We start from the raw sequence: 24,941 nt of genomic DNA, 5'->3' as shown, positions 1-24,941 counted from the left end.
TCTTTTTTCTTTTTTGAATTTTATTTATTTTTTAGAGAGAGGGGAATGGAGGGAGAAGGAGGGCGGAGAAATATCAATGTGTGGTTGCCTCTTGACCACTCGCTGCTGGGGGCATGGTCCACGCCCCAGGCATGTTCCCTGACTGGCAGTCCAACTGGCGACCCTTTGGTTCACATACTGGCACTCAATCCACCTATCCCTTCTGAGGACTGTATCACTCACCATTGTCATTCAGACTTTGTCTTAACACTTCTAAGACTCTACCTCTGATTTTCTCATTTCTAATCCCTTCTACACGCCAACACTGAAATAGTCATACAGTTCAGTTGGGTCATATTGTTCTACATAAAAATCTTCTGTGATTCCTCATAGTCTAGAAAATAAAGCCTACTCAATTCAATTGTTCATTCAGGAGCTTCCATATTCTTGCCTATTCAAAACACTCAGCCTTCTAACACTTTTCTGTGTCAGTGTTCTTGAACTGTAATGGTTTTTATGGCCTCTCTACTTTTATTCGGATACCCATTATCTTCCCTTATCATTCTCATTCTTCTACTCTCTAAATCCTGTGTCTATATAAAGTGTCAGATTCTTTCTTTATGAATTCCCTACATGATTCCAGCCAGCAATATGGATTCTGCTATTCTAAATTTCTTGAACACTAGAAAATTCCAAATTTTTTCTTGACAAGGACTCCATTTTTATTATGTATGTCTCTTGGATACCCACCTATTCAATGTGTTTTTGAGATTAGTAGTTGATGATAGCAACTACTTACCAAATACTTATATACTCAATACTTATATACTCAGTGATTTACATGATTAATTATATTTGAGATTTACCATTAGTACTGTGGGATTGGTACTGTTATTCTGTTATCATTTGGTAGGCAAACAATGTACAGAGATTATAAATTAACTTGTCCAGGGTCACACAGCACATGGATAAATGGGCAAGTATTTGAATCCAAGCAGTCTGGCTCCAGAGTACTTTATTACATTTCATCATCACTGTATCAAACCCATATATTCTGTTCAGAGGTATTTGAGTTAGTTTTTTGTCTTTTTTTTTTTAATTAAAAAGTTTCCCTCTAACATAGGTTATTCATTTGAAATATAGTTTGGTATGTATCTTATCTATTTGTAGAAGTTACCCCCATTCTTTTGGATTTAAAAAAAAATCTGTGAAACACTAATCTGGTTCTAAAAGTCAGAAATTCACAGGTATCTTTCTGTCTTATTTCCTCTTTTTTCTATTCCCTGTAGATGGCCAATCTCATTGTTTTAGTTTATTTTTTCTGGGTTTCTTTCACACAAATGAGCAGTTAAGTGTAATTTTTCTGGTTTATTTCTTACATGAAAGGTAAGTAATACATTAGAAATACTCTTTGGTACTTTGCTTTTTCTTTTAACTATAGTTTCTGGGAATCATCGTATTATCAGTTCATTTTTGGGAATGATTGCATTATCAGTTCAGAGAGTCTCTCATCTTTTTTTTATAGCTGCACAGTGTTGCAGCATAAATTCAACCATTCTCCTATGTGTGGATATTTAATTTCTATTCAATATTTTGTAAATCTGCAAATTTTGTACTTTTGTACTTTTTAAATTAGATATGTATCTTCAGTTTAGATTAAGAGAAGTAGGATGGCTGCATCAAAACAAACACCTATGCAGTTTGATGTTGCTAAATTCCTCTCCAAAAGGGTTATACCAATTTACTTTTCTCTCCAGTAATGAGTTCCTATTTCCTCACAACTTTGACAAAATACATTGCTTTGCTTTTCAGTTTTTGACAATATAATAGATAGACATGGTATCTCATTGTAGTTTTAATTTATAATCTTAATTGTGAATCTACTTTAATATCTTTTCATATATGTTCAGTGTCCATTTTATTTGTTATTGTGTGGGAATTGTCCTATTCTGGGGCCCATTTTTTAAAATGTAATTTTGGTCTTTTTCTCCTAACTCTGAAAAGTTTACTATGGATTTAGTTTTTATCTGTGATGTATGTAGTATTTTCACTTTATGTATTCTTTTGGGTTGGTCAAAAAATTTTAGTTTTTTCCATAATACAAAGACATATTTTTCATCTTCACCAATACCTTTATTAATTTAGATATTTTGAGTATGTCGGCTATCTCCAGCATGGTATTATGTTGATTATTCTCAATGTCTCAGTTTGATCGCTGTTACCTTCAGCTTGCCTACCTGACCTTGTGGAGTATCATCTAGCAAGAAAGCTCCCCCACGAAACTTTGCAAACCACTTTTGACATATTCAGTCAGTCACAGCACCTTCTCCATACACTGCAGAAACCTTTTTTTTTTTTGCATGTCAGTTGCATTTACACCTTTCTTGAAATAGTAATATGCCGAAAATGCGGATTATTTTCTTTTATCGTCAATATTAAAATCGCTACACAAAAATTTACCAGTTTTAGTAAGTTTTTTTTTTTAATGCATGCTGATATGACAGCTGTCACAATACAGTCTAACAAAATTATTTTGAATGAAGGTAAAGGCAACTAAGCACTACTACAGCCATTATGGAAAAAAAAACAAAGGAACTTCTTGGTCAACCCAGTATTTTTTTTGCCATGTGAAAGTTATTCTCGCCTCTCCCCCATGGAGTCAGATTTATTATTCTCTTTATTATTTCCATATTTTGAGTTATGGTTAGAAAGTCTTCTCTATAAAGCCTTCTTTACAGAAATCCTTTTCCTTGGATAAAGAGAAGTTCACCTGTATTTTCTTCTGGTAGTTGTAAGATTTACTTTTTATATTTAGATTTCTGATTCATTTGAAGTTTATTCCTGTGTATGGCATTTATTCCTATGTACGGTGTGAGTTATTGATCTAATTTTTATACTTCTTAAAATAACCAGTTGTCTCAGTTGTTTATTAAAAGGTCTTTGTTGCACTGATTTAAGATGCCATTATTTTATATGTAAATTTCCATATGTAGTTCTTCTATTTATGGACTTTCCATTTTGTTCCAGTAGATCATTTATATATTCCTGTGTCAGTACCATAGTTGTTGTTGTTTTAATCGTTACCCCAGGATATACTTATGATTTTAGAGAGAGAGGAGGAGAGAGAGAAACATCCATGCAAGAGAGAAACATCAATAGGTTGATGCTCCTGTACACACCATGAACCCTGGACCACCCAACCCTCCAACCACCTGACCCCCCTACTGGGAATTGAACTGTAGCCTAGCTAGGTATATGCCCTGACTAGCCTCAAACCCGTAGCCTTTTGTTGTATGGGACCATGCTCCAACCAACTGAACTATCCTGCAGGGCATTACCATACTGGTTTAACTGTAGAACTTTATTGTATGGTTTTTGTTTGTTTAATTGTTTGTTTGGTTTTCGGAGTGGGGGATTGGTCTGGTAGGGCTAATCTGCCCTTGTGTCTTTTCTTTTTCATGTTTTTCTGGCTATTCTTAGATATTCATCATTCCATATGAACTTTGGTATAATTTTGGCAAACTCCTTAAAAAAGCTTGTCGAAGTTTTTAATTGGAATATCATTAACTTTATAAATTAGTGAGAACTAACCCATTTGTGATATTTAATTATCTTATCCAGGAATAAGAGGTATCTTTCCATTTGTTCAAGTTAACTTTTGTGTCTTTCAAGAAGGTATCCAGCCATTTAATATGAAAAATAGAGACATTTAACAAAGAAGATACAAGATACATAGGACAGTGACACCTCAGTCCTCTTCAAAGTAGACACCTTGGGACCTCACATAGTTCTCTCAGTCACCTTCAGCTGCCCTGTTATATTTTCCTGAATCTCATTGATGGTGAGAAATCTCTTCCCTTTCAAAGGTGATTTTAGTTTTGGGAAAAGTCAGAAGTCTTAGAGTGCCAGATCTGGGCTATAGGGGGGCTGAGTCACCTGGGTGATTTGATGTTTCACCAGAAAACTCTGCACAAGACATGATGCGTGAGTAGGTGTGTTGTGATGAAGCTGCCAGTCACCAGTTGCCTGTAGTTGTGGCCTTCTGAATCATGTGAATAGTTTCCACAGAGGAATGCTTAAGTTTAATGCAAAATTTGATGCAGATTTGTTGCTCTACTCACTCAGTCATTTTGAATGTGACAGCCCCACAGCACACATGCTCACTCAATGGTGTCTACTGTCCCCACTGACTAGTACAGTGAAGTTGTCATTGTTCATTCCAGTCCACTGTCCTTGGCTGCCAGGTTACATCAGTGTCTTGCAGATTGTTCTTATTATATTAACAATGGCTGGACTTTTTCCAAACAGACTTTCTTAGTTTTGTTTTTGTTTTTTTCTCTTACATGCTAAAAAGTGACAAAGCACTTTAACATCAACTTTAGTTCTTTCCAGTGTATCATCTTTCCTTTGTAGAAGTTAAGTACTCTGTTCTTCTTGCTAAACGTTAACTGTTCCTGCCCCCACCTATTTTTTTAATATGGTGACCAACTCATTTCTCTTGATTATCATAAAATAGTAGGAATTTTTGACTGATTAAAATTCTGTGGATTTATATCTACATTTAGATTCTACATCTACATTCTGTAGATTTATATCTACATTTATATCTACATTTATATCTACAGCTAGATTTACATAGCTGGTGGCTAGGATTGCATTAAATAATTATGTATTTCCAGAAAAAAAGATTGAATAGAGTCCTCTCCTTGCCCAATTAAATGAACCAACCTGTTGAACTACTTGTGTCAGTAAGAGGCAGTTTGTTTTGGTGGGGGAAAAAAAAACTGGAAGAGAAGGAATGGTCAGAGTTAAAAAGAAAACCAAGAGTAAATTATCCCTACACCAGTGGTCACAAAAACTATATATCTCAGACACTGAGGGGGTGTGTGTGTGTGTGTGTGTATGTGTGTGTGTGTTTAAGGAATATCTATGACAAGCTTAATTTCATTAGTGTTTTACTTAAAATTTGAATGCCTTTTTTCCTTCTGAACTATCATACTATGGCAAATTACTTGGAGTAAATTAAACTACTTCACTTGGCCCGTTTGGAAGTACTATAATAGAAAATGCTGTTAATGGTATTTATTATAGGGGTAAAGTCCACTTAGGTACATTATATAGGAGAACTTTGATAATAGAGCAGGGAGAAGGTTAATCAATCCCCAAAACTACTGATGTTTATTGGGGCTGGTTTTTCCAGTTTGAAAATCAGTAAGTTGCATTTTTAATTAATTAGTGATCTTTGCTTCATTAACTATTAATTTCACTTTTCCTTTGAATTAAGTGAAATAAATAAATTTTATTTCAAGTTATTTCAAAGCAGGTTTCAAGTCTCCTGCTTTGTTTCACTTGTGTGGTTGGGATGTAAGGGTGAAGATGTGAAGCGTCACTGTTCTGTTGTGAATGCAGAGTGAATAGAACTCTACTTTTAATATATACCATTTTGGAGAGTGAGGAGAGATAATTTCAAGTGCCTCCCATACACGCCTAACTAGGGTTAAACCCACAACCTAGGCATGTGCCTGAATGGGAATCAAACCTGCAACCTTTTGGTGAATGGGACAGAGCTTCAACCAACTGAGCTACTGACAAGGACAGAAATAGTAATCTTTAGTTATGCCATATGGAGCTTTGTTTGGGTCATGGAAACTTTTAGTTATCAAGTAGAAGCTAAAAACCAGGAGAGTGGGAAGGACAAGGGCAGATTGGATAGAAAAAGGCTCACACTGCAGTGCAGTTCTAAGAACGCTATAGCAAAACAAGTGGGGAATTTTCATTGCAAGGTTTAACTATCAGAAATCCAGTGTCTCCTGGGAAAAGACATATTCCATTAAAGGTGTCTGCCATGCTCAGTAATTGACTAAGGATAGCCCATGGGAAGGTTGGCTTGTCCCCAGAAAGAGAATGGCTTTGAGAGTTCACCAGCTGGGACCATTGGTCAATGATGTTCTTTGTAGTGAGAGATCTTGTGAAGCACATTTTCATAATTGCCATACCAAGCGTCTTGAGGATACAGACTGGTTTCCCAAGTTCCTATGCAGACTGACTGGTAAAATATTTTTAAGAGACTGTGCAAAGGTTGGTGTGGAGGGTTCTATCGATTTGGCTCTTAAAATTATACATAATTTAGTTGCCTCTATTATTCCAGAGAGAGAAAAAAAGGTATTTGTTGTCCTGAGTGACCTCTTTCTGGCTTTCATGGCTTGAATGGATTGAAAGAAAGAAAAATAAAAATAGGAGGATGCCAAAGCAATTTTAGGCAAGAAAAAGTAATAAAAGGCATCCAGGTTGGAAAGGAAGAAGTAAAACTGTCACTATTTACCAATGACAGATTATATACATAGAAAACCCTAAGGACTCCACAAATTAACCTCTGTTGAGAGAGGAAAGGACAAGAGAGGGTTACACAGGAAAAACCTCACACTGCAGTGCAATTGTTGTTCATTAGAACCAATAAACAAATTCAGTAAAGTTATAAGATACAAAGTCAGTACACAAAAATCTGTTGCTTTTCTATACACTAATAACTAGCTATCAGAAAGAGAAAGAAAATGTATTTATAATTGCATCAAAAAGAATAAAATACCTAGGAGTAAATTTTACCAAGGAAATGAAAGATCTGTTATGTTGAAAACTATAAGACATCACTGAGAGAAATTGAAGACACAAATAAATGGAAAGCTGTTTCATGCTCATAGATTGGAAGAATTAATATTGTTATTATGTGTGTTTCCATACTACCCAGAGCAATCTGTAGATTCAGTGCAATCCCTATCAAAATATCAATGGCATTTTTTAAAGAAATAGAATCAATAATCCTAAAATTTGTATGGAGCTACTAAAACCCTGAATAGCCAAAGTAATCTTGAGAACAAAGAACAAAGCTAGAGGCATTACAACCTTCTGATTTAAAACTGTATTACAAAGCTATAGTAATTGCAGCAGTATTAGCATCAAAAAAAACAGACACATAGATCAGTGGAACAGAAGAGTCCAGAAATAACCCATACACATTGTCAATTAGCAGATTTCAACAATTAGCAGTTTGTACAACAAAGGAAGAAAAAAATATACAATGGGGAAAGGGTGGTCTCAATAAATGGTATTGGGAAAACTGTACAGCCACATCAAAAGAATGGAACTGTACCACAACTTTACACTGTACACAAATGGATTGAACTCAAAATGGATTAAAGACTTGAATGTAAGACCTGAAACCATAAAAATTCTAGAAGAAAACATAGGTGTTACGTTTTCTGATATAGGTTATAACAGTGAATTTTTAAATCTGACACCAAAAGCAGCAAAAGCAAAAATAAGTGGGGCTACATCAGACTGAAAAGCTTCTGTACAGCAAAGGAAACCATCAACAAAATGAAACGGCAACCTACTGAATGGGAGAAAATATTTACAAATCATGTATCTGATAAGGCACTAATCCAAAATATATAAAGAATTCACACAACCAAATCACACAAAAAATCTAATTAAAAAATCAGCAGAAGATCTGAATAGACATTTTTCCAAAGAAGACACATAAATACCCAATGGGTACATGAAAGATGCTCAACATCATCAATCATCAGGTAAATGCAAATCAAAACCACAAGATAATAAATACTTCACATGTTAGAATGGCTGTTACCAAAAAAATGGACATTGGTGAGTATGTGGGGAAAAGGAAACCCTGTCCAGTGTTGGTGGGAATATGGATTGGTGCAGCCACTACAGAAGACAGTATGGAGGTTTCTCAAAAAAATTAAAAATAGAACTACTATGTGATCGAGTAGTTCCAATTTTAGGTATTTATTCAATATGTAATAGAAGCACCAATCTGAAAAAGATATATGTACCCTCCCCCATGTTCACTGCAGCATTATTTACAGTAGCCAAGATGTGGAAACAGCCTAAGTATACATCAGTGGATGAACAACTAAAGAAATTGTGGTGTGTGCACAATGGAATATTATTCAGCCATAAACAAAAATTGCCATTTGAGACAACATAGATGGACTACGATGGCATTATGATAAGTGAGATAAATCAGGCAGAGAAAGACAAATACCATATTATTTCTCTTGTATTTAGAATCTGAACAACAATAACAACAAAAAAGCAAGAACAGATGGATAGAACAGATTGGTGGTGGTTGTCAGAGGTGGAGTGTGGAAGGTGCAAGAAATGGGTGAGGGGGTCAAAAGGTAAAAAAAGAAAATATAAGGCATAATACACTTTTAAGTTTTCTCACTTTTTTTTTTACTATTTTTTAGTGCTTATATCTTTCCAAATTCCTATGTATCTGGTAAATTCCAAAGAAACGTTTAGCACCAGGAGATGCCCCTTTGACTAGTTTTACTAACAGCTTTTTTTGTGGATGGTCAGTTGCTTGATCTTATTTTATAACAGCTTTATTGAGATATAATACTACACCACAAATCTCACCTTTTTATACTCTATAATTTACTGGTTTGACTGTAGTCAGAGTTGTACCATAAACTTCACTTGTTTATACTCTACAGAACATTGGTTTTACTATAGTCACCGAGTTTTAGTTGTACACAGAGTATCATTACTGTCTCCAGAATATTTTCATCACCTCAAAAAGAAATTCTATCCTTACTAATATCCCTGTTCTTCCTTTTCCCCAGACTCGGGAAAACTGCTAATCTACTTACTGGCCGTATATTTGCCCATTCTTGACATTTCCTATAAATGGAAACATAATATTTGACCTTTTTGTTTCTGGCTTCTTTCACTTAGAATAATCTTTTTAAGGTTTGTTCATGTTGTATTGTGTCTCATTATTTAAGTCTTTTTTGTACACAAATAATATTGTTTGGATATGCAAAATTTTGTTATTTTATCAGTTGATTAATATTTGAGTTGGTTTCTCTTTTGGCTATTTCAAATGATGCATCTCTGAAAATCTGCATACAAGTATTTATGGGGACTTCTTTAGAAAGTTTTCAGTTCTCTTGAGTTCTACCTATAAGAATGGTAGGTCATATGATGACTGTGTGATTTACATTTGAGCAAGTGCTAACCTGTTTTCCAAAGCAACAGGTTATGTGCCATTTTATAAACCCATAAGCAATGTATCCGCATTATTCCTTTCTCCACATCATTGCCATACTTGTTATTATCTTAGTGTTTTTTTTATTATATCCATCTTAGAATATAGAGGTATCCAGTCCTAAATTGCATTTCTTGTTAGCTAATGAGGTTGAGCATTTTTTGTGTGTATTTATTGGCCATTTGCATGTATATTTTAGAAAATTTTCTGTCAAATTTATTTACCTGCTAAATTCTTTTTTCTAATTTAAAAATTTCTCCTTTTTAATTAATATACTTTAGGGTTTTTTTCTTTAAAGATTTTATTTATTTTTAGAGGGGGGAAGGGAGGGAGAGAAACATCAATGTGTGATTGCCTCTCGCGTGTCCCCTACTGGGAACTTGGCCCACACCCCTGGCCTGTGTGTGCCCTGACTGGGATTCGAACTGGCGACCCTTCAGTTCCCAGGCCAGCACTCCATCCACTGAGCCACACCAGCCAGGGATTAGACTTTAGTTTTTGAGCAATTTTAGTTTTATAGAAAAATGAGTGGAAAGTACAGTGTTCCCATATAAGAGGGGAGATGCAAAAAAACCCCCTGGAATTTATTTATAAAAAATTTATGTATTTTATTTTAATTTGCAATTTTCTGATAATGTGATGTTGACATTTGCATATGCTTATTTGCCATTTGTATATCTTTTTTGCAGAAAGATCTTTTCAAGTCTTTTGCCAATTTTTAATGTTTTTTTGTTACTGTTTTAAGAGTTCTGCGTTTATTTTGAATAATGATACTTTATCTCACATGTGTTTTATGGAGATTTCTCTCCCATTCTGTGATTTGTCTTTACCTTAGTGTCTTACAGCAGAAGTTTTAAATTTTAATGAAAAGTCCAACTTACCTATATTTTTTAATGGATTGTACTTTTGGTATTGCATCTTAAAAGTCACTGCCAAATGCAAGAACACTTAGATGTTCTCCAGTTGTCTCCTAGCTGTCTGACAGTTTTACCTTTTACATTTAGATCTTTGATCCGTTTTGGGTTAAATTTTGATGTGTCTAGATTTGTTTCTTTGATTGTGGCTCTCCAGTTGTTCCAGCACTATATATATTTTTTTAATATGGAACACTTGGCAGATTTGCATGTCATTGTAACCTTGCAGTTTTAGTATATTTGCTGCCAAAACAGGCACTAGCACTGTGTGTTGAAAAGATCATCCTTTCTCCATTGCAACGCCTTTGTTCCTTTGTTAAAGTTCAGTGGATTGTATTTGGTGACTATTTCTGGGCTTTCTGTTCTAGCGATCTGTTTGTTTGCTTTTTCTCCGGTACCATATCATCTTCTTTTATTATAGCTTTACAGTAAGTCGTAAAGTTAGTGTCAGTCCTTTGATTGTTCCTCAATATTGTGTTGACTATATTAACCCACAAAATAACTCACTAGGATTTTTGATTACATTGAATCTATAAATCAATGTACGGAAGAACTGGCTAGCATCTTGACAATATTGAGTCTTCCTGTCTATTTACATGAAGTATGTTTTTACTAATTTAGATCTTTGATTTATTTCCTTAGTTTTATAGTTTTTCTCATGTAAATCTTGTACATATTTTGTTTATTTATACCAAAGTATTTTATTTTGGGGGTGCTAGTATAATTGTATTGTTGTTAATTTCAAATTCCAGTTGTTCATTTCTGATGTATAAGAAAGTATTTGACTTTCATACTTTAATTTTGTATCCTGCAACCTTGTTATAATTGCTTATTTTTATCAGAAGGGTTCTTTTTTGTTGTTGATTCCTTGAGATCTTTTTATGGACAGTTGTGTCATCTGTGAATAAAGATTGTTTTTTTTCTTCTTTCCGAATCTGTATACCGTTTAGTTCCCTTTTAAGTCTTTTGTCTTATTGCATCCAATACAATGTTGAATAGGAGTGTTGAGAATTTTTCTTGCTTTGTACCTGATCTTAACAGGAAAACATCTAGTTTCTCCTCATTGAATATGTTAGCTTTAGTAAGTTGAGGATATATCCCTCTATTCCTAGTTAGACAAGAGTTTTCATTATGAATATATGTTGAATTTTGTCCAATACTTTTTTCTACATCTATTAATATGATCCAAATATTTTCTTCTTTAGTCTATTGATGTGATGAATTATCGTAATTGATTTTTAATACCGAACCAGCCTTGCATAGGTAGAGTAAATACCCCTTGGTCATAGTGTATAATTCTTTTTATACATTGCTGGATTCAGTTTCTTAATATTTTGTTAAGGATTTTTGCATCTATGTTCACAAGAGATATTGGTTTGCAGGTATTCTTTCTTGTAATATGATTGTCTGATTTTGGTATTAGAGTAATACATGGGATAAGTTAGGAGATACGCTCTCTGCATCTGTCTTCTGGAAGAGACTAGAGAATTGATACCATTTCTTCCTTAAATGTTTAGTGGAGTTCACCAGTGAACCTAATTGAATGTGGTGCTTTCTGTTTTAGAAGATGATTAATTATTAATACAATTATTCAAAATTATAGCCTATTCAGATTATCTGTCTCTCCTTGTGTGTGTTCTGGTAAATTGTGTCTTTCAAGGAATTTGTCCACTCAATCTAGGATGTCAAATTTGTGGGTACAGAGTTAATTGTAGTATTGTTTTATTAATCTTTTAATGTCTATGAGATCTGTGATGTCTCCTTGATTTTTTATATTAGTAATCAGTGTCTTTTTAATTGTATTTTTTTCTCATTACTAGTCTCCTTATACCCCCTTCCACACCCTGCAGTCAACCCACTGTTGTCCATGTCCATGAGTCTTTTCCTTTTTGCTCAATCCCTCCTTAACCCCACCCAACCCCTTAGCTGTCATCCTGCTCTCTAATGTATGAGTCTATCTCTATTTTGCTTATTAGTTCAGTGTGTTCATTAGATTTCACATATGAGTGAAATCGTAAATCATATGGTGTTTGCCTTTCTCTGACTGGCTTATTTCACTTAGCATAGTGTTCTCCAGGTCTATCTGTACTGTTGCAAAGGATAAATGTTTCTTTTTTATGGCCTAATAGTATTCCATTGTATAAATGTCTCAGTTGTTTTATCCGCTCACCTCCTGAAGGAACCCAAAACTATTAATTCAGAAGAACATAAGAACCCTTATGCATATTGCAGCATTATTTACAAGTGCCAAGATATGGGAACAGTAATTTGCCTTCTCTCTTCCTGGTTAAACTGGCTACAGGGTTACCATTTTTATAAAATGATTGTATTTACTTACTTTTAGAGACAGGGGAAGGGAGGGAAACAGAGAAGGTGAGAAAGAAACACTGAACAGTTAGTTGCTTCTTGTGTGTGTCCCAACAGGGTGGGGAGGACTGAAGACTAAACTGCAACCCAGGCATGTGCCCTGCCTGGGTATCAAACCAGTGACCTTTTGCTTTGCAGGATAATGCCCAAACTGAGCTACACCACTCAGGGCTGGGTTTTATCAGTTTTTATTGATCTTTTCAAAGAACAAGCTTTTGATTTTGCTTCTTTTTTTTTACCTGTAGCTTTTGTTTTCACTTTCATCTCTAATTTTTGTTTTCTTATTACTTTATATCTGATGTGTTCTTTCTCAATTTTTGAAGATATAAGCTTAGATTATTTATTTTAGATTGTCTTATCTAAAGATTATTTTGGAATTTTCTGAGATCCTATATAAATTTTAGGGTTTTGTTTTTCTGCTACTGCAAGAAATGCCATAGGAGTTTGATAGGGATTACACTGAATCTGTAGATGGCTTTGGGTAGTATGGATTTTAATGATAATAAGTCTTCCAATCTATGAACATGGGATATGTTTCCACTTATTTCTGTCTTCTTTGATTTCTTTTGGCAATGTTGTATTTTTCAATGTGTAAGTTCTGTTACCTCCTTGGTAAGGCTTCTTCCTAAGTATTTTATCCTTTTTGATGCTATGGTAAATGAGATTGCTTTATATTTGGTCATTGTGAGTGTATAGAATTAGAGTTGACTTTTAAGTACATTTTGAATCCTGAAACTTTGCTGAGATTGTTTTAGTTCTAAAGGTATTTTTTTAAAAATTACATAGGGCTTTCTACATATACGCTTATCTCATGTGTGAACAGATAATTTTACTAATTGTTTTCCAAATTGGATGGCCTTTATTGCTTATTTTTTTGTCTAATTGTCCTGGCTAGGATTTTAAGTACTATGTTGAGTAGTAGTGGTAAGAGTGGGCATCTTGGCCTTGTTCCTGATCTTGGAAAGCTTTTAGTGTTTTGCCATTGAATATGATATTAATTTTGGGCTTTTCACATGAACTTTTATCACTATATTGAGGCAGTTTTCTCCTGTTGCTAGTTTGTTGGGCATTCATCATGAAAAAGTGTTGAATTTTGTTAAATACTTTTTCTGTATTAGTTGAAATGATCATTTGGTTTTGTTCTTCATGTTACTAATGTGGTACAGTTTATTGATTGATTTGGCATGTAGGAACATCCTTGCATTCCAGGTATAAATCCTAGCATTGCTGGTATAAAATTTGGTCATGATGATAATCCTTTAATATGTTGTTCAGTTTTGGTCCCTAGTATTTTGTACAGGGTTTTTGCATCAGTATCTATTAAAGATGATGGTGTGTGTGTGTGTGTGTGTGTGTGTGTGTTTCCCTTTACTTTAAATATATCTGTGTCTTTGAATTTAAAGTGAGATTCTTGTAGATAGTATACAGGGTTGGGCAAAAGTAGGTTTACAGTTGTGATGACATTCTTTTGATTAAAAGCTATTATAATCATAACCTGCATGCCTGCATGCATTTTCTATATGAACAACTATAAATCTACTTTTTTTTTTACAAATTTATTTCTTTGTAGAGGAGGTAAAGGGAAGAAGAAAGAGAGGGAGAGAAACATTGACATGTGAGAGAAACATCAATTGGTAGCCTCTTGTACATGCCCCAACCATGGACCAGCCTACAACCTAGGCATATGCCCTGATTGGTTTTACCTTTCACTTTGTGGGATGATGCCCAACCAACTGAGCCAAAGCATTCAGGGCTGTAAACCTACTTTTGTCCATTCCTGTATAGTTGGGTCTTTTTCAATTTATTTTAAAAATTATTTTTAGTTTTTCAAATTGAGATGTAATTGACATACAACATTACTTAAACTTAATTTTTAAAAATCTGCTGACAGTCTCTGACTCGTATATGGCATATTTAGGCCATAGATGTTTGAAGAGATTATTGATATAATTGGATCATATTTTTGTTATTTTGATTTTGTTTTTATTGCCCTTGTTCTTTGTTTTTCTTTTGTCTTTTTCTGTCTTCTCTCTTTTTAATTGAACATGTTAATGTGATTCTACTTTTTCTTTTCGGCATATCTATTAAATTTGTTTTAAAAGATTTTATTTATTTATTTTTAGAGAGAGAGGAAAGGAGGGAGATACAGAGGGAGAGAAATATCCACATGTCAGAGAAACGTCGATCATACACGCCCCATCCAGGGATCAGGCTAAATACAACCCACAGCTAGGAATTGAGCTGGGGACCTTTTGCTATGTGGGATAATGCTCACCCAACTGAGCCATGCCGGTCGGGGCTATTACACTTCTTTTTAAAAGACAACTTCATTTAGTGGTTGTGCTTGAGTCTGCAAATACACATTTACAACTTTTTGAAGTTGATTTTGAAGTAACATTGTACTATTTAAAGTACCTGATAACAGAGTATTCCAAACTACTTCTTTCCATTCCATATGAAATTGCTGTCATTAACTTCACTAATCCATCAGCCATAATCCCTGAATAAATTGTTGCTATTACTATTTTGAACAAATTTATCTGTTAGATCAATTCAGAATGAGAAAAATAAAATATATATTGCTTTCATTATTTTTTCTCTAATGCTGCTTTTTTTTTTTTAACATCTGAGTTTTTTAAGCCAGTCATTTTCCTTTTTGCTGATGAATTTTTTAACATTTCTTGGCTGGCAGGTCCACTACTGACACATTTTCTTTAATTTTTGTTTTTCTAAGAAAGTCTTTTTCATATCTGAAGGATAATTTTGCTGGATACAGAATTCTAAATTGGTGACTTTTTCCTTTGAACCTTTAAAATATTTTACTTCACTCTTCCTTGTATGACTTTTGAAAAGAAGTTTGACGTTATTCTTATCTTTGTTTATCTATAGTTGAGCTTTCCCACTGCACCCCACCCCCTTTCAAGATTTCTTTCAAATTTTCCTTTTTATCTTTGATCTTTTGTGGTTTGAATATTATATGCTTAGGTGTCAATTTTAGGTAGTTTTCCTTTTTTATGTTCTCAGAGCTTTCTAAAATTGGTTTAGTATCTGGCATTAATTTTGAGAAATTTTTAATACTGCTTCAAATGCTTTTTAGGTTTTTTCTTTCTCTTCTCCTTATGGTATTTCCATTATGCATGCCACAACTCTTACAGTTGTTCCACAGTTCTAGGATACTCTGTTCTGCCTTTTTTCAGTCTTCTTTCTCTATGCATTTTAGTTTTGGAAGTTTCTATTGATATTCCTTCAAGCTCACTGGTTCTTTCCATGGCCATGTCTAGTGTATTAATGAACCCATCAAAGACATTGTTGAGTTTTGTCACAGACTTTTTGCTTAAATTATCCATTTAGTCTTAAGTTACCACCTTTTCCATTAGAGCCCTTTAGTATAGTAATCATAGTTGTTTTAAATTCCTGGTTTGGTAATTCCAGCATCTCTGCTATATTTGAGTGGCTCTGATGTCCATGTATTCATGCTTTGATTTTTGTCTTTTAGTATTCCTTATAATTTTTTATTGAAAGCTGGACATAATATATGCTGAGTAAAATTTACTTAAATAGGTCTTTAATGTGAGGTTTTGTGTTTATATGGCAAGGTGTAAACTTTTTATTGTTTGCCTATAGAGGTGTCAGAAACTAAATTTTTTCTGGTGTCTTTTTATTTTTGTCTCTCCTGTTGTCTGTAGGTTTCCTGAGAGACTTTTTTTTAAATGAAGTCTGAGACATGCATTTCTTTCCACTTTATTTGTGTTGTTACAGGGAAGCCCTATTTATGTGGTCGTAAGATATGGAAGGAGGGGAAGTGTATAGTTTTAAAATTAGGTCTCAGTCTGGTCAGCCTGGGCTTGACCTTTTATAAGTGCTTCTCTGTGTTTGCTTCTCTGTGTTTTTGTCCTCCCCCTACCCTCCAGCAGGTGAGACAAAGGCTAGAGGGGGCTGGAGTTTTATAATTACCTCCTTCCACATGAAAAGCTAGATGAGGGTGGAATTGGGTTTTTCCCTCCCCCCACTTGGAAGGCTAGAGTTGAGTATTTCCTTCCCATCGGTTTAGTTAGCTCTGGTAGAATAGTTTTTCTTGAGGGGAGGTCTCATGAAGAACAGAACAGTCTGGGCCTATTTTAAAATAGCTGCATTTCCCCTCCTCCAGCTTCCAGAGATTTTTCTTAGATCTTCACTGCGAGAGGGTAGTAGTAGAACTCCTGAAGGTGAAACTGAGAAAAGTGTGGGGCCCCCCTGGAGTTTTTAACTTTTGACTTGTTCACACTGCACCTCCATCAGTTACAGATTTAAGTTTTCCTGTACTGAGTACTGGCTCTACAGGAAAAAGCTGGACTTTGTTTCAGTAAGCTGTGATTCGGTGTATCTGCCTGTCTCTTGTTATTATAATGGGCAGTAGTTTGCCCTGCAACCTCACTTCTCTGATGGATTTGAGAAGAGTTACTGATTTTTTGGTTTGTTCAGCTCGTTGCTTTTTGTGAAGCCAGAAGTTATTGCTTTGATTATTTTTTAAATTGATTTGTCTTTTTATTATTGAATCAAGTTATTTATTTTGGATACAGATCCCTATCAGATATATATCATGTTATCTCCAGTCCGTGGGTTCTTTCCACTTTGTTGATAGTACCCTTTGAAGTTCAAATGTTTTTTGTTTTGATGAAGTCCAGTTTATCTGTTTTTCTTTTGTTGTTTGTGCTGTTGGTGTTACATCTAAAAACCTTTGTCTAACCCAAGCTACAAATATTTACTCCTGTCATTTCTTTCAAGAGTTCCATAGTTTAAGCTTTTACATTTAGGTCTGTGATCTCTTTGAAATTAATTTGTGTGTCTGGTATAAAGGTTTCAAAGTTCTTTTGCAGGTGGATATCCATATATCCAAGCTGTGTTTGTTGAAAAGATTATTTTTATTGAATTGTTTTATTACCTTCACCAAAAATATATCGGCTATAAATATAGGTGTTTTTGGACTATCAGTTCTGTTCCATTGATCTCCATGTCTATCTTTATGTCATCCAGTCCACATTGACTTGATTACTTTAGCTTTGGTAATAAGTTATGGCACATGGAAGTGTGAGTGCTCTACCTTTTTTTTTTCTTTAACATCAAGATTATTTTGGCTATTCTGAGTCCCTTGCATTTCTGTTTGAATTTTAGGGTCCACTTTGTCATTGTCTTTTTTAAAAAAGGCAACTGGTATATTCATAGGATTGCATTGAGTGTGTAGATCAATTTTGAGAACATTGCCATCTTAACATTGAATTTTCTAATCCATGATTGTGGAAAATCTTTCTCTTTATTTAGACCTTTCATAATTTGTTTTGTTTTATAATTTTCAGTGTAAAAGTTTTACACTTTTATTAAGTAAATTTCTAAGTATTTTATTTTTGATGTTAAGTGGAACTTTTTAAAAATTCATTTACAGAGTATTCTTTACTAGTGCTTGATTATTTTGAAACCTTTCCATTATGTTAATTTTAACTCATGTTCAGAGTTCCTATATTAGGCTAGGTTATGGTCACCCTAGGAGAAAAGATCCCTCAACTAATTAAAGAGTGGTGGGGGATATAGTAATTCCTAAATTCTGGGGTGTACTTTTCGTTTTATGTAAATTATTTGAAAAAGACTTCACTGTTAACCCCCATCTAGTCTCTTCTGGTTCATTAATGTTCTTCATGATTATAATATCTGAAGGTACTTGTCTGTGTCTTTTTGGTCCCATTACTAGTTTTTCATTTTCCTAATGCTCAGAAAATATTGAATTACAGCCCCTTATTGCACAAGTTATTTCATCTCTCTGAATTTGTTCTCTGTTGGTAAGATGTAGGAGGAAATATTTAATACTTGTAAGTCTTTTTCTCAGAATCATGTTAAAGAACTTACATAAAATAGCTTTTAAAACTGAAGCAATATCCAAATGTCAGGGACCTTCTTCCTTCAAATTAGATTGTCATCTTTAGCTTGGGATAATCTAGCAAGATTTGTTTGCATAAGCACTTTAACCTTGCCCTTCCACTTAAAAAAACTTCATTGACTTTTTAATGTACAGGATCAGTTGTAAACTAGGACTGGCCAACTCAGTCTATGTATACTACGTGTAAAGGACTAAATTAGATGTGTAGGTCACAAAAAGAGATCCAACACAATCTGTGGATTCAGGTTAACTATCCATATGGGATGACAAGATAAACGTTTGGAATATGAAATGTTAAGCAGATCATGTATTTTGTTATCAGATATGGGAGTTCATGATTTGTATACTCAAATATCTTCCTCCAGATTCTACTTAAAGCTGTGGCGGCATAAAGTCCTTGAGACCCTGCATGGTTGTATTCATAGTCACTGTTTCAGCTAGATAATTGTGGAACTTAGGGCTTATTGAGGAAAATTTTTATTTGGCCATTATCACTATTTGACTTTTGGTGATGCTTTCATATTTTGTAAAAAAATGTTGGGTGTTTGTGGCGGAGGGGGAAGGAGGGAGTTAGTCATGAGGACATTGGATTCGTAAATTTTTTCACATAGTTTGTCTTGCAAAGCTTTATTAAGGTAATTGTATCTTACTGTGTTCTTTCATTGACATACTTAAGAGTATATGTCAATGAAAGAATTCAGAGATACTACATAGCACAATAAGATGTTGAATGAAGGCAAAGATTCTTTTATTTTGTTTTAGGCAAAGTTACCTTGGGTTTAGAAGAATTAGAGGGAGATTTTTGTTCTTGTATCACAGTTTTAATGCACTGACAGTGAAGAAGAGGTGGAGGCTTTCGTACATACTTTTTGTGGGCTGCTAGGGCCAGGCTGAAGTGTCATATTTCTAGATCTGCATCACTGCCCTGAGAACATAGGGCCCTTATCGTTCTTAATCTTCAGTGATTGGTTGGAGAGTGGTTTGAGTGAAAGTAGTACATCATGAATGCCTTTATTCTCCCAAATGGGAAAATAGTCTTATGATTATTGAGAAAGGTGGGACTTCATGATTTAGGAACTGGTCTCTAGTTCCTCCATTGTTTTTCTTACTGGTAATGATATTTGCTTAAATTTAATGGGGAAAGATGGACAAATATGGAAAACTGAGACAATATGTTAGGTAATTTGTTGCTCTGTAGAAAAAAATAAAGGAGGGAATACTGGAAGTGACTTGAGGTGTGACAAATGACAATGTGGCATTTGAGGAAACACCTGAAGTAGATGAGGGGGAATAGTTTCAGATATTTAGAAGATGATTCCAGATGGAGGGAATAACAAATGTAGCAACCCTGACAGGGGTGCTGAAGTAGAGGAACAGCTGGATAATTAGTATGGTAAAGGATTGAGGGAGCAGCAAGTAGAGAGGTTAGCTGAGGAAGGAGATTGGGGGTTGGTGGTGGGTAAAGCAGTTAATAGAAGCCTTTTTAACTTTGTTCAAAGTGGGGAGCCAGTGGAGGTTTTAAGCAAAGAAACATCATGATCTCTTACACTGAAAAATGTAAGATCACTCTGCCTGCTTTGTTGGGCCTAGAATAAAAGGTGAGCAGGGGCAAGCTGAGAGACCATTTAGGAAGTTATTTAGTATTTAGGCAAAAGACTCCTGAAAGACTTGCATTTGGGAGGTGGTAAGAAGTGATCGGATCCTGACACATGCACACAATTTTTTATGAGATAATTAGAGATACACATGCAATCATAAGAAATAATAGAGAGCCCATGTACCCATTACCCAATTTCCCTCAATGAAGACATCTTGCAAAACTGCAGTACAGTATCAATGAGGGATACCAATATTAATGAGATTCACCAGTCTACTCAGATTTCCCAGATATACGTACACAAACTCCATTGTGTGTATGTGTTTGTATTTGTGTGTACTTAGTTTCACTTTCCATGATTTCAGTTACCTGCATTCAACCATGGTTTGAAAATATTAAATGGAAAATTCCAGAAATAAACAAGGCATAAGTGTTAAATTAACCTCTGAGTATTGTGGTGAAATGTTTTGCCATCCTGCTCAGTCCTGCCTTGTACATGAATCATTCCTGTGTACAGCATATCCACAGAGTGTATGCTTTTTGCCCATTAATTATTTAGTCTAAGTTATCAGATTAGTTATCAGAGAGATAGAGAAAGTGTTGGACAGTGGGGCATATACCACATTCACATAACTTTTATTATAGTATGTTATTACAGTTCTATTTTATAATTGGTTATTGTTAATATCTTGCCATGCCTAATTTATAAATTAAACCTTACCATAGGTATGTAAATATGTATGTATGTATGTATGTATGTATGTAGGAAAAAAACATAGTATATATAGGGTTTGGTATTATCCTCGGTTTCAGGCATTCTCTGGTAGTGTTGAAACATATCCCATCCCCACCAGATAAGGCTAGGGACTGCTGTGCCACAGTTTATCCATTCACCCATTGAAAGACATCTGATACCTACCTATTTGGAATTAAAGTTGCTAAGAACATTCATCTACAGGTTTTTGTGTGAACATAAATTTCTATTTCTGTAGGATAAATGCCCAAGAGTGCAATTGATGGGATATTGGATATACAGGGTCCAGCACAAATAACACCCCTTTTTTATTACAAAATCTTTTATTATAGATTATAAATAATTATCTAAATTATTATTATAACTATTATTAATAATTATTATAATTATCATTATCTAAATTATCTATAGATTATAGATAATTTTTATTATCTACTTTGTATCCCTTATTTATTATGGTGTGGCTCTGTGGAATGAGCGCTGTTCTGCAAACCAGAGGGTCACTGGTTCAATTCCCAGTCAAGGCACATGCCTGGGTTGTGGGCCAGGTCCCCAGTGGGGCATGAGAGAGGCATGTACACATTGCTATTTCTCTCCCTCCCTTTCCTTCTCTTAAAAAAAGAAAGTCAGTCTTAATGTTACAGAAACAACCCAACCCACTCCCTGGCAAGAACCCTATGCTTCTTTGCCTGCCGCTGTATTAGGACCTATGGCTCTCAATGCCAGAGTTTGGCAAAAAGGAAAGGAACTATTTTAATGAAAAGTTATCCTGGTTTAGAATAACAGCAGAATTCTACTGTTAAATCTCATTCCCTTTAGAAATGAAGATACATCCACAAACATACAGTCCTGCCTTCCCCACCCCTCCCACCCTGGCCCAGTCAGGCCAGTCTCAGAACATGCCAATCAGAAGTACTGCCCTCCAGAAGACAAAAGTAGAAGTCTGCAGCTCACTTCTCCCAATTCCTCTCTCTAATCCATGCTGCTGGGCTGGGTGGGAGACCGCTGGGCTGGTCTCCCGTGGTTCCCAGCACTGTCAGCTGTGTCACACTGATCTCCAGTCCTTAATCCAAAACATGGCACCTCCACATGGCACCTCCTCATGGCCCACCAGCAAGAGTCTTTCACTCTTTTTCTTCCCACATGATCTCGCATTGTCCCTGTCCCACATGGCGGCCTGCCTTTTTGTTTAAATACTAGCCTGGAACTTCCTCTGGTAACACATTTCCGAATAGCTTCAATTTAGAATGGAAATAGACACAGTTTTGAAATTAGTAAAGTTTTGTGTCCTCTGCAACAGTCAAAACTTAGTCTAACTTTAGTCATTATCTTTGTTAAAGCAATTATATTATACTAAGTTTGTTCATTGCTTTAGCTATAAACATTTTGTAGCAAGTAATGGAATGAAAGAATGATATGTTATAAAAGAATTTTATTTTATTATTTTTTTAATCCTCACCCAAGGATATATTGATAGTTGGGGGGTTTTTTTTGTTGTTGGAAGATATGTTGATTAGTTTTTTCGGTGGTGTTTTGTTTTTAGAAAAAGAGGAAGGGGGAGGAGGCAAGGGGGTTGGAGAGAGACAGACAGACAGACAGACAGACAGACAGACAGACAGACAGAAAAGCATGGATGTGAAAGAGAGAAGTATTGATCAGATACCTCCCATACCTGCCCAACAGCGGATTGGACCTGCAGTCTAGGTATGTGCCCTGACCAGGGATTGAACCTGCGTGGTGCATGGGATGATGCTTCAATTAACCAAGCCACATGACCCCATGGCCTTATATAAATGAATGTTAACTATCACTGTATACATAAACCCAGCCCTCATGGTCAGTTTAGAGGGACAGAAGGAGAATTCCCTTAAGTTTCCTATTTCCCTAAGAAAACAGTAAAAGAATAGAACCTATTGGAAGTTTCTAGAGGAGAAACGTTTGCTTCTTTCTGCTACCATCTTCTAAGAACTGGAGCCCACTGTGCTGTAGGACAATTCTGCTTATTCAGCTTCCTGTCGCCTATTCATCCCCCACTCCTCTTTTTTTTTTTGCACGCTTGTTTCCCCCCATTACCACAATAGTATTTACCTTCTAGATTCCTAGGCATATACTTTATGGTTTTGTAGCTCTTCTAAATCATTATATTAACTGAAATTTTATGTATTTTCTCTACATAGCTGGTACTTTGGTGTTCTTTCTCTGTTATTTAATGTAGCCTTTATTAACTGATTTCTGATAGCCCAAGTATGTTGTTAGAATTTATCTTCTTTGTTAATATGTACTCTTCATATTTATTACTGCAGAATTTATGGTGTTAAGAGGCCATCATATTTAATGTTTTCTTTCAATGAAGAATGAGCATAACTTTGAAACTTCCCAAAGGGAAAATTATTTGTGTGGTTTATAAATTTATCAGGACTGTACAGTTTCTAGTATATCATATTTTAACTTTCTAAAATTTAGCAACTAAGCCCTTCTAATGGGGTAATTTTCAGATTTTTTGGTATATCTTGGGAAATAGTAGGGCTTGTAAGAATTTTCTCTGCACCCAAATTTATTTGTTTGATGTGATGTTTTACATTTTTATAGTTGTAAAAATTACAGCAGTAATAGCTCATTTTAGATTATCTCTAATATACTGTAGACCAGTGCTTCTTAAGCTTTTTGTGGTAAAGTACACCTTTTAAAAATTTCCAATTCATTGAGGATTGACATTTTTGTAAATACAATACAGATGAATTAAGAAATACAAAATACAGGTCCTACTTTTTATTATAAGATTCATCAGTATAAAAATATTCTGTCAAATTTCTGTAGAAAATTCTAAACACTTATTTTTAATTTGTTTCACAGAGCAGTAGTAAATAGTTCATGGAGTAGTAACAAATACTTTACAGGTTAGCAGTGATCTGTAGACCATACTTTTTTGTAACATCTATTGCCTGCTATTTGTAATGTTTAATGTTACTTCAGAAACATTAGTCAGTATGATGAATAGAAGTTATCCTTTAAAATATATTTTTCTGGTTTTCCTTTTCAGAACCGAGAGCTCCAAATCATGAGAAAGCTAGATCACTGTAACATAGTCCGATTGCGTTATTTCTTCTACTCAAGTGGTGAGAAGGTAGGTCTTGCAGAAAGTATATACTGAATATTGTGATAGACTTGTTGTTCTTCTAGAAATATTTCCCTTTTCCCAAGTGAAACAGTTTTGCTAACTGAATGAATGAAAGAATTTCAAAACACAGGCCCTATTGATACTGAGTTCAAGGTATGATCATTGGTCATTATTAATTGTATCAGAAAGATGTTAAAAGAAAGGAATGATTTTTAAAGAATTTTCTTCCTTTTTTAAACTTCTGTGGTTCTAAAGCAAATTTAAATATATATTTTAACCTTTGTGCCCTGTATGGGCTTCTGGAGCCCCGTGTTAGTTCACCTATTTATTGGAGGGAGGAAAATGATGTCATTTTGTTAAGTTGAAATATTGGGAGGGGAAGGGAAAGGAGGAAGACTTCACTAGGACCAAAATGAAACTTAAACATTAGGAGGCTGGTTTAACCTATCCCTTGCTGGGGAAAATTTGGAAAATGTATAAGATTTCACAGCTTCTTAGAAGTGGTCACTATTTATGGTCACATTTAATTCTAGAAAAGCAAAGGATAATTAAGGAACACTTTGTGCTGTGAATTCCCTCTTCTACTCCCCCTTCCCCTTGGTCTTTCTCTTCAGAAGATGTAATAACTAATGTTTGAATTGGCAGCACAGAAAATTAGTTTCTTCTGTTTTACGATGGTCTTTTTCTTTCTGTGTGTTCATTGTCCCTTCTTCCCAGATTCAGTTTTTTACATTTTTTTCCTTCAATTAGTTAGGGTGAAGGGACAGGACAAATAACAAACCATTTAATCTGTTTGGCTAAATAAATATGACTTTGGACAAGTTCATTTGCTATTTTGGACCTCAGATATCATGTGTATATTATCTAAAGTCCTTAGATCCATAATACCTCTTGATTTCTAGCCTAGTAGTCTTTTTACTTCACATGCCTATGTCCCAATGTAATCATGTTCAATTATTTTCCATTAAATTTTATTTAGATTATTTTTTAAGAAATTCTTCTTTTCATGATAGAACCTGCAATATGGGAAGGCACCTATAGATTAAGCCAGCATTGTAACATACTTGCCTGCAGATAGATAATTGGTGTGTGTGTGTGTATGTACGAGATAGCTAACATTTTAACAATCACATTGGTTCTTTAGTGACCCTCGTTTTTCAGGTGCACCCCTGCCTTTAATTTTAAATGATTCTTCCATTTGTAGTAGGGACTATAAATCTTCATAAGTATT

The 24,941-nt window shown here is 34.7% G+C and overlaps 1 protein-coding gene across 2 annotated transcripts in view; it reads left to right on the top strand.

Annotated features, from left to right (window-relative positions):
- The window catches only part of GSK3B (glycogen synthase kinase 3 beta), a 209,080-nt gene that overhangs the window by 75,353 nt on the left and 108,786 nt on the right, over positions 1–24,941 (top strand). For both annotated transcript variants that reach the window (XM_045851731.1, XM_045851730.1), the window contains exon 3: positions 23,633–23,716. In XM_045851731.1, coding sequence (XP_045707687.1) covers positions 23,633–23,716 — 84 coding nt within the window. The remainder of the gene's footprint in view (positions 1–23,632; positions 23,717–24,941) is intronic.

The sequence above is a fragment of the Phyllostomus hastatus genome, unplaced genomic scaffold (genome assembly GCF_019186645.2).
Source record: "Phyllostomus hastatus isolate PE091 unplaced genomic scaffold, TTU_PhHast_1.1 phas_contig_86, whole genome shotgun sequence".
Taxonomy (NCBI): domain Eukaryota; kingdom Metazoa; phylum Chordata; class Mammalia; order Chiroptera; family Phyllostomidae; genus Phyllostomus; species Phyllostomus hastatus.
The sequence above is the reverse complement of the archived record's forward strand: the minus strand, read 5'-3'. Positions and strand labels throughout refer to the sequence as shown.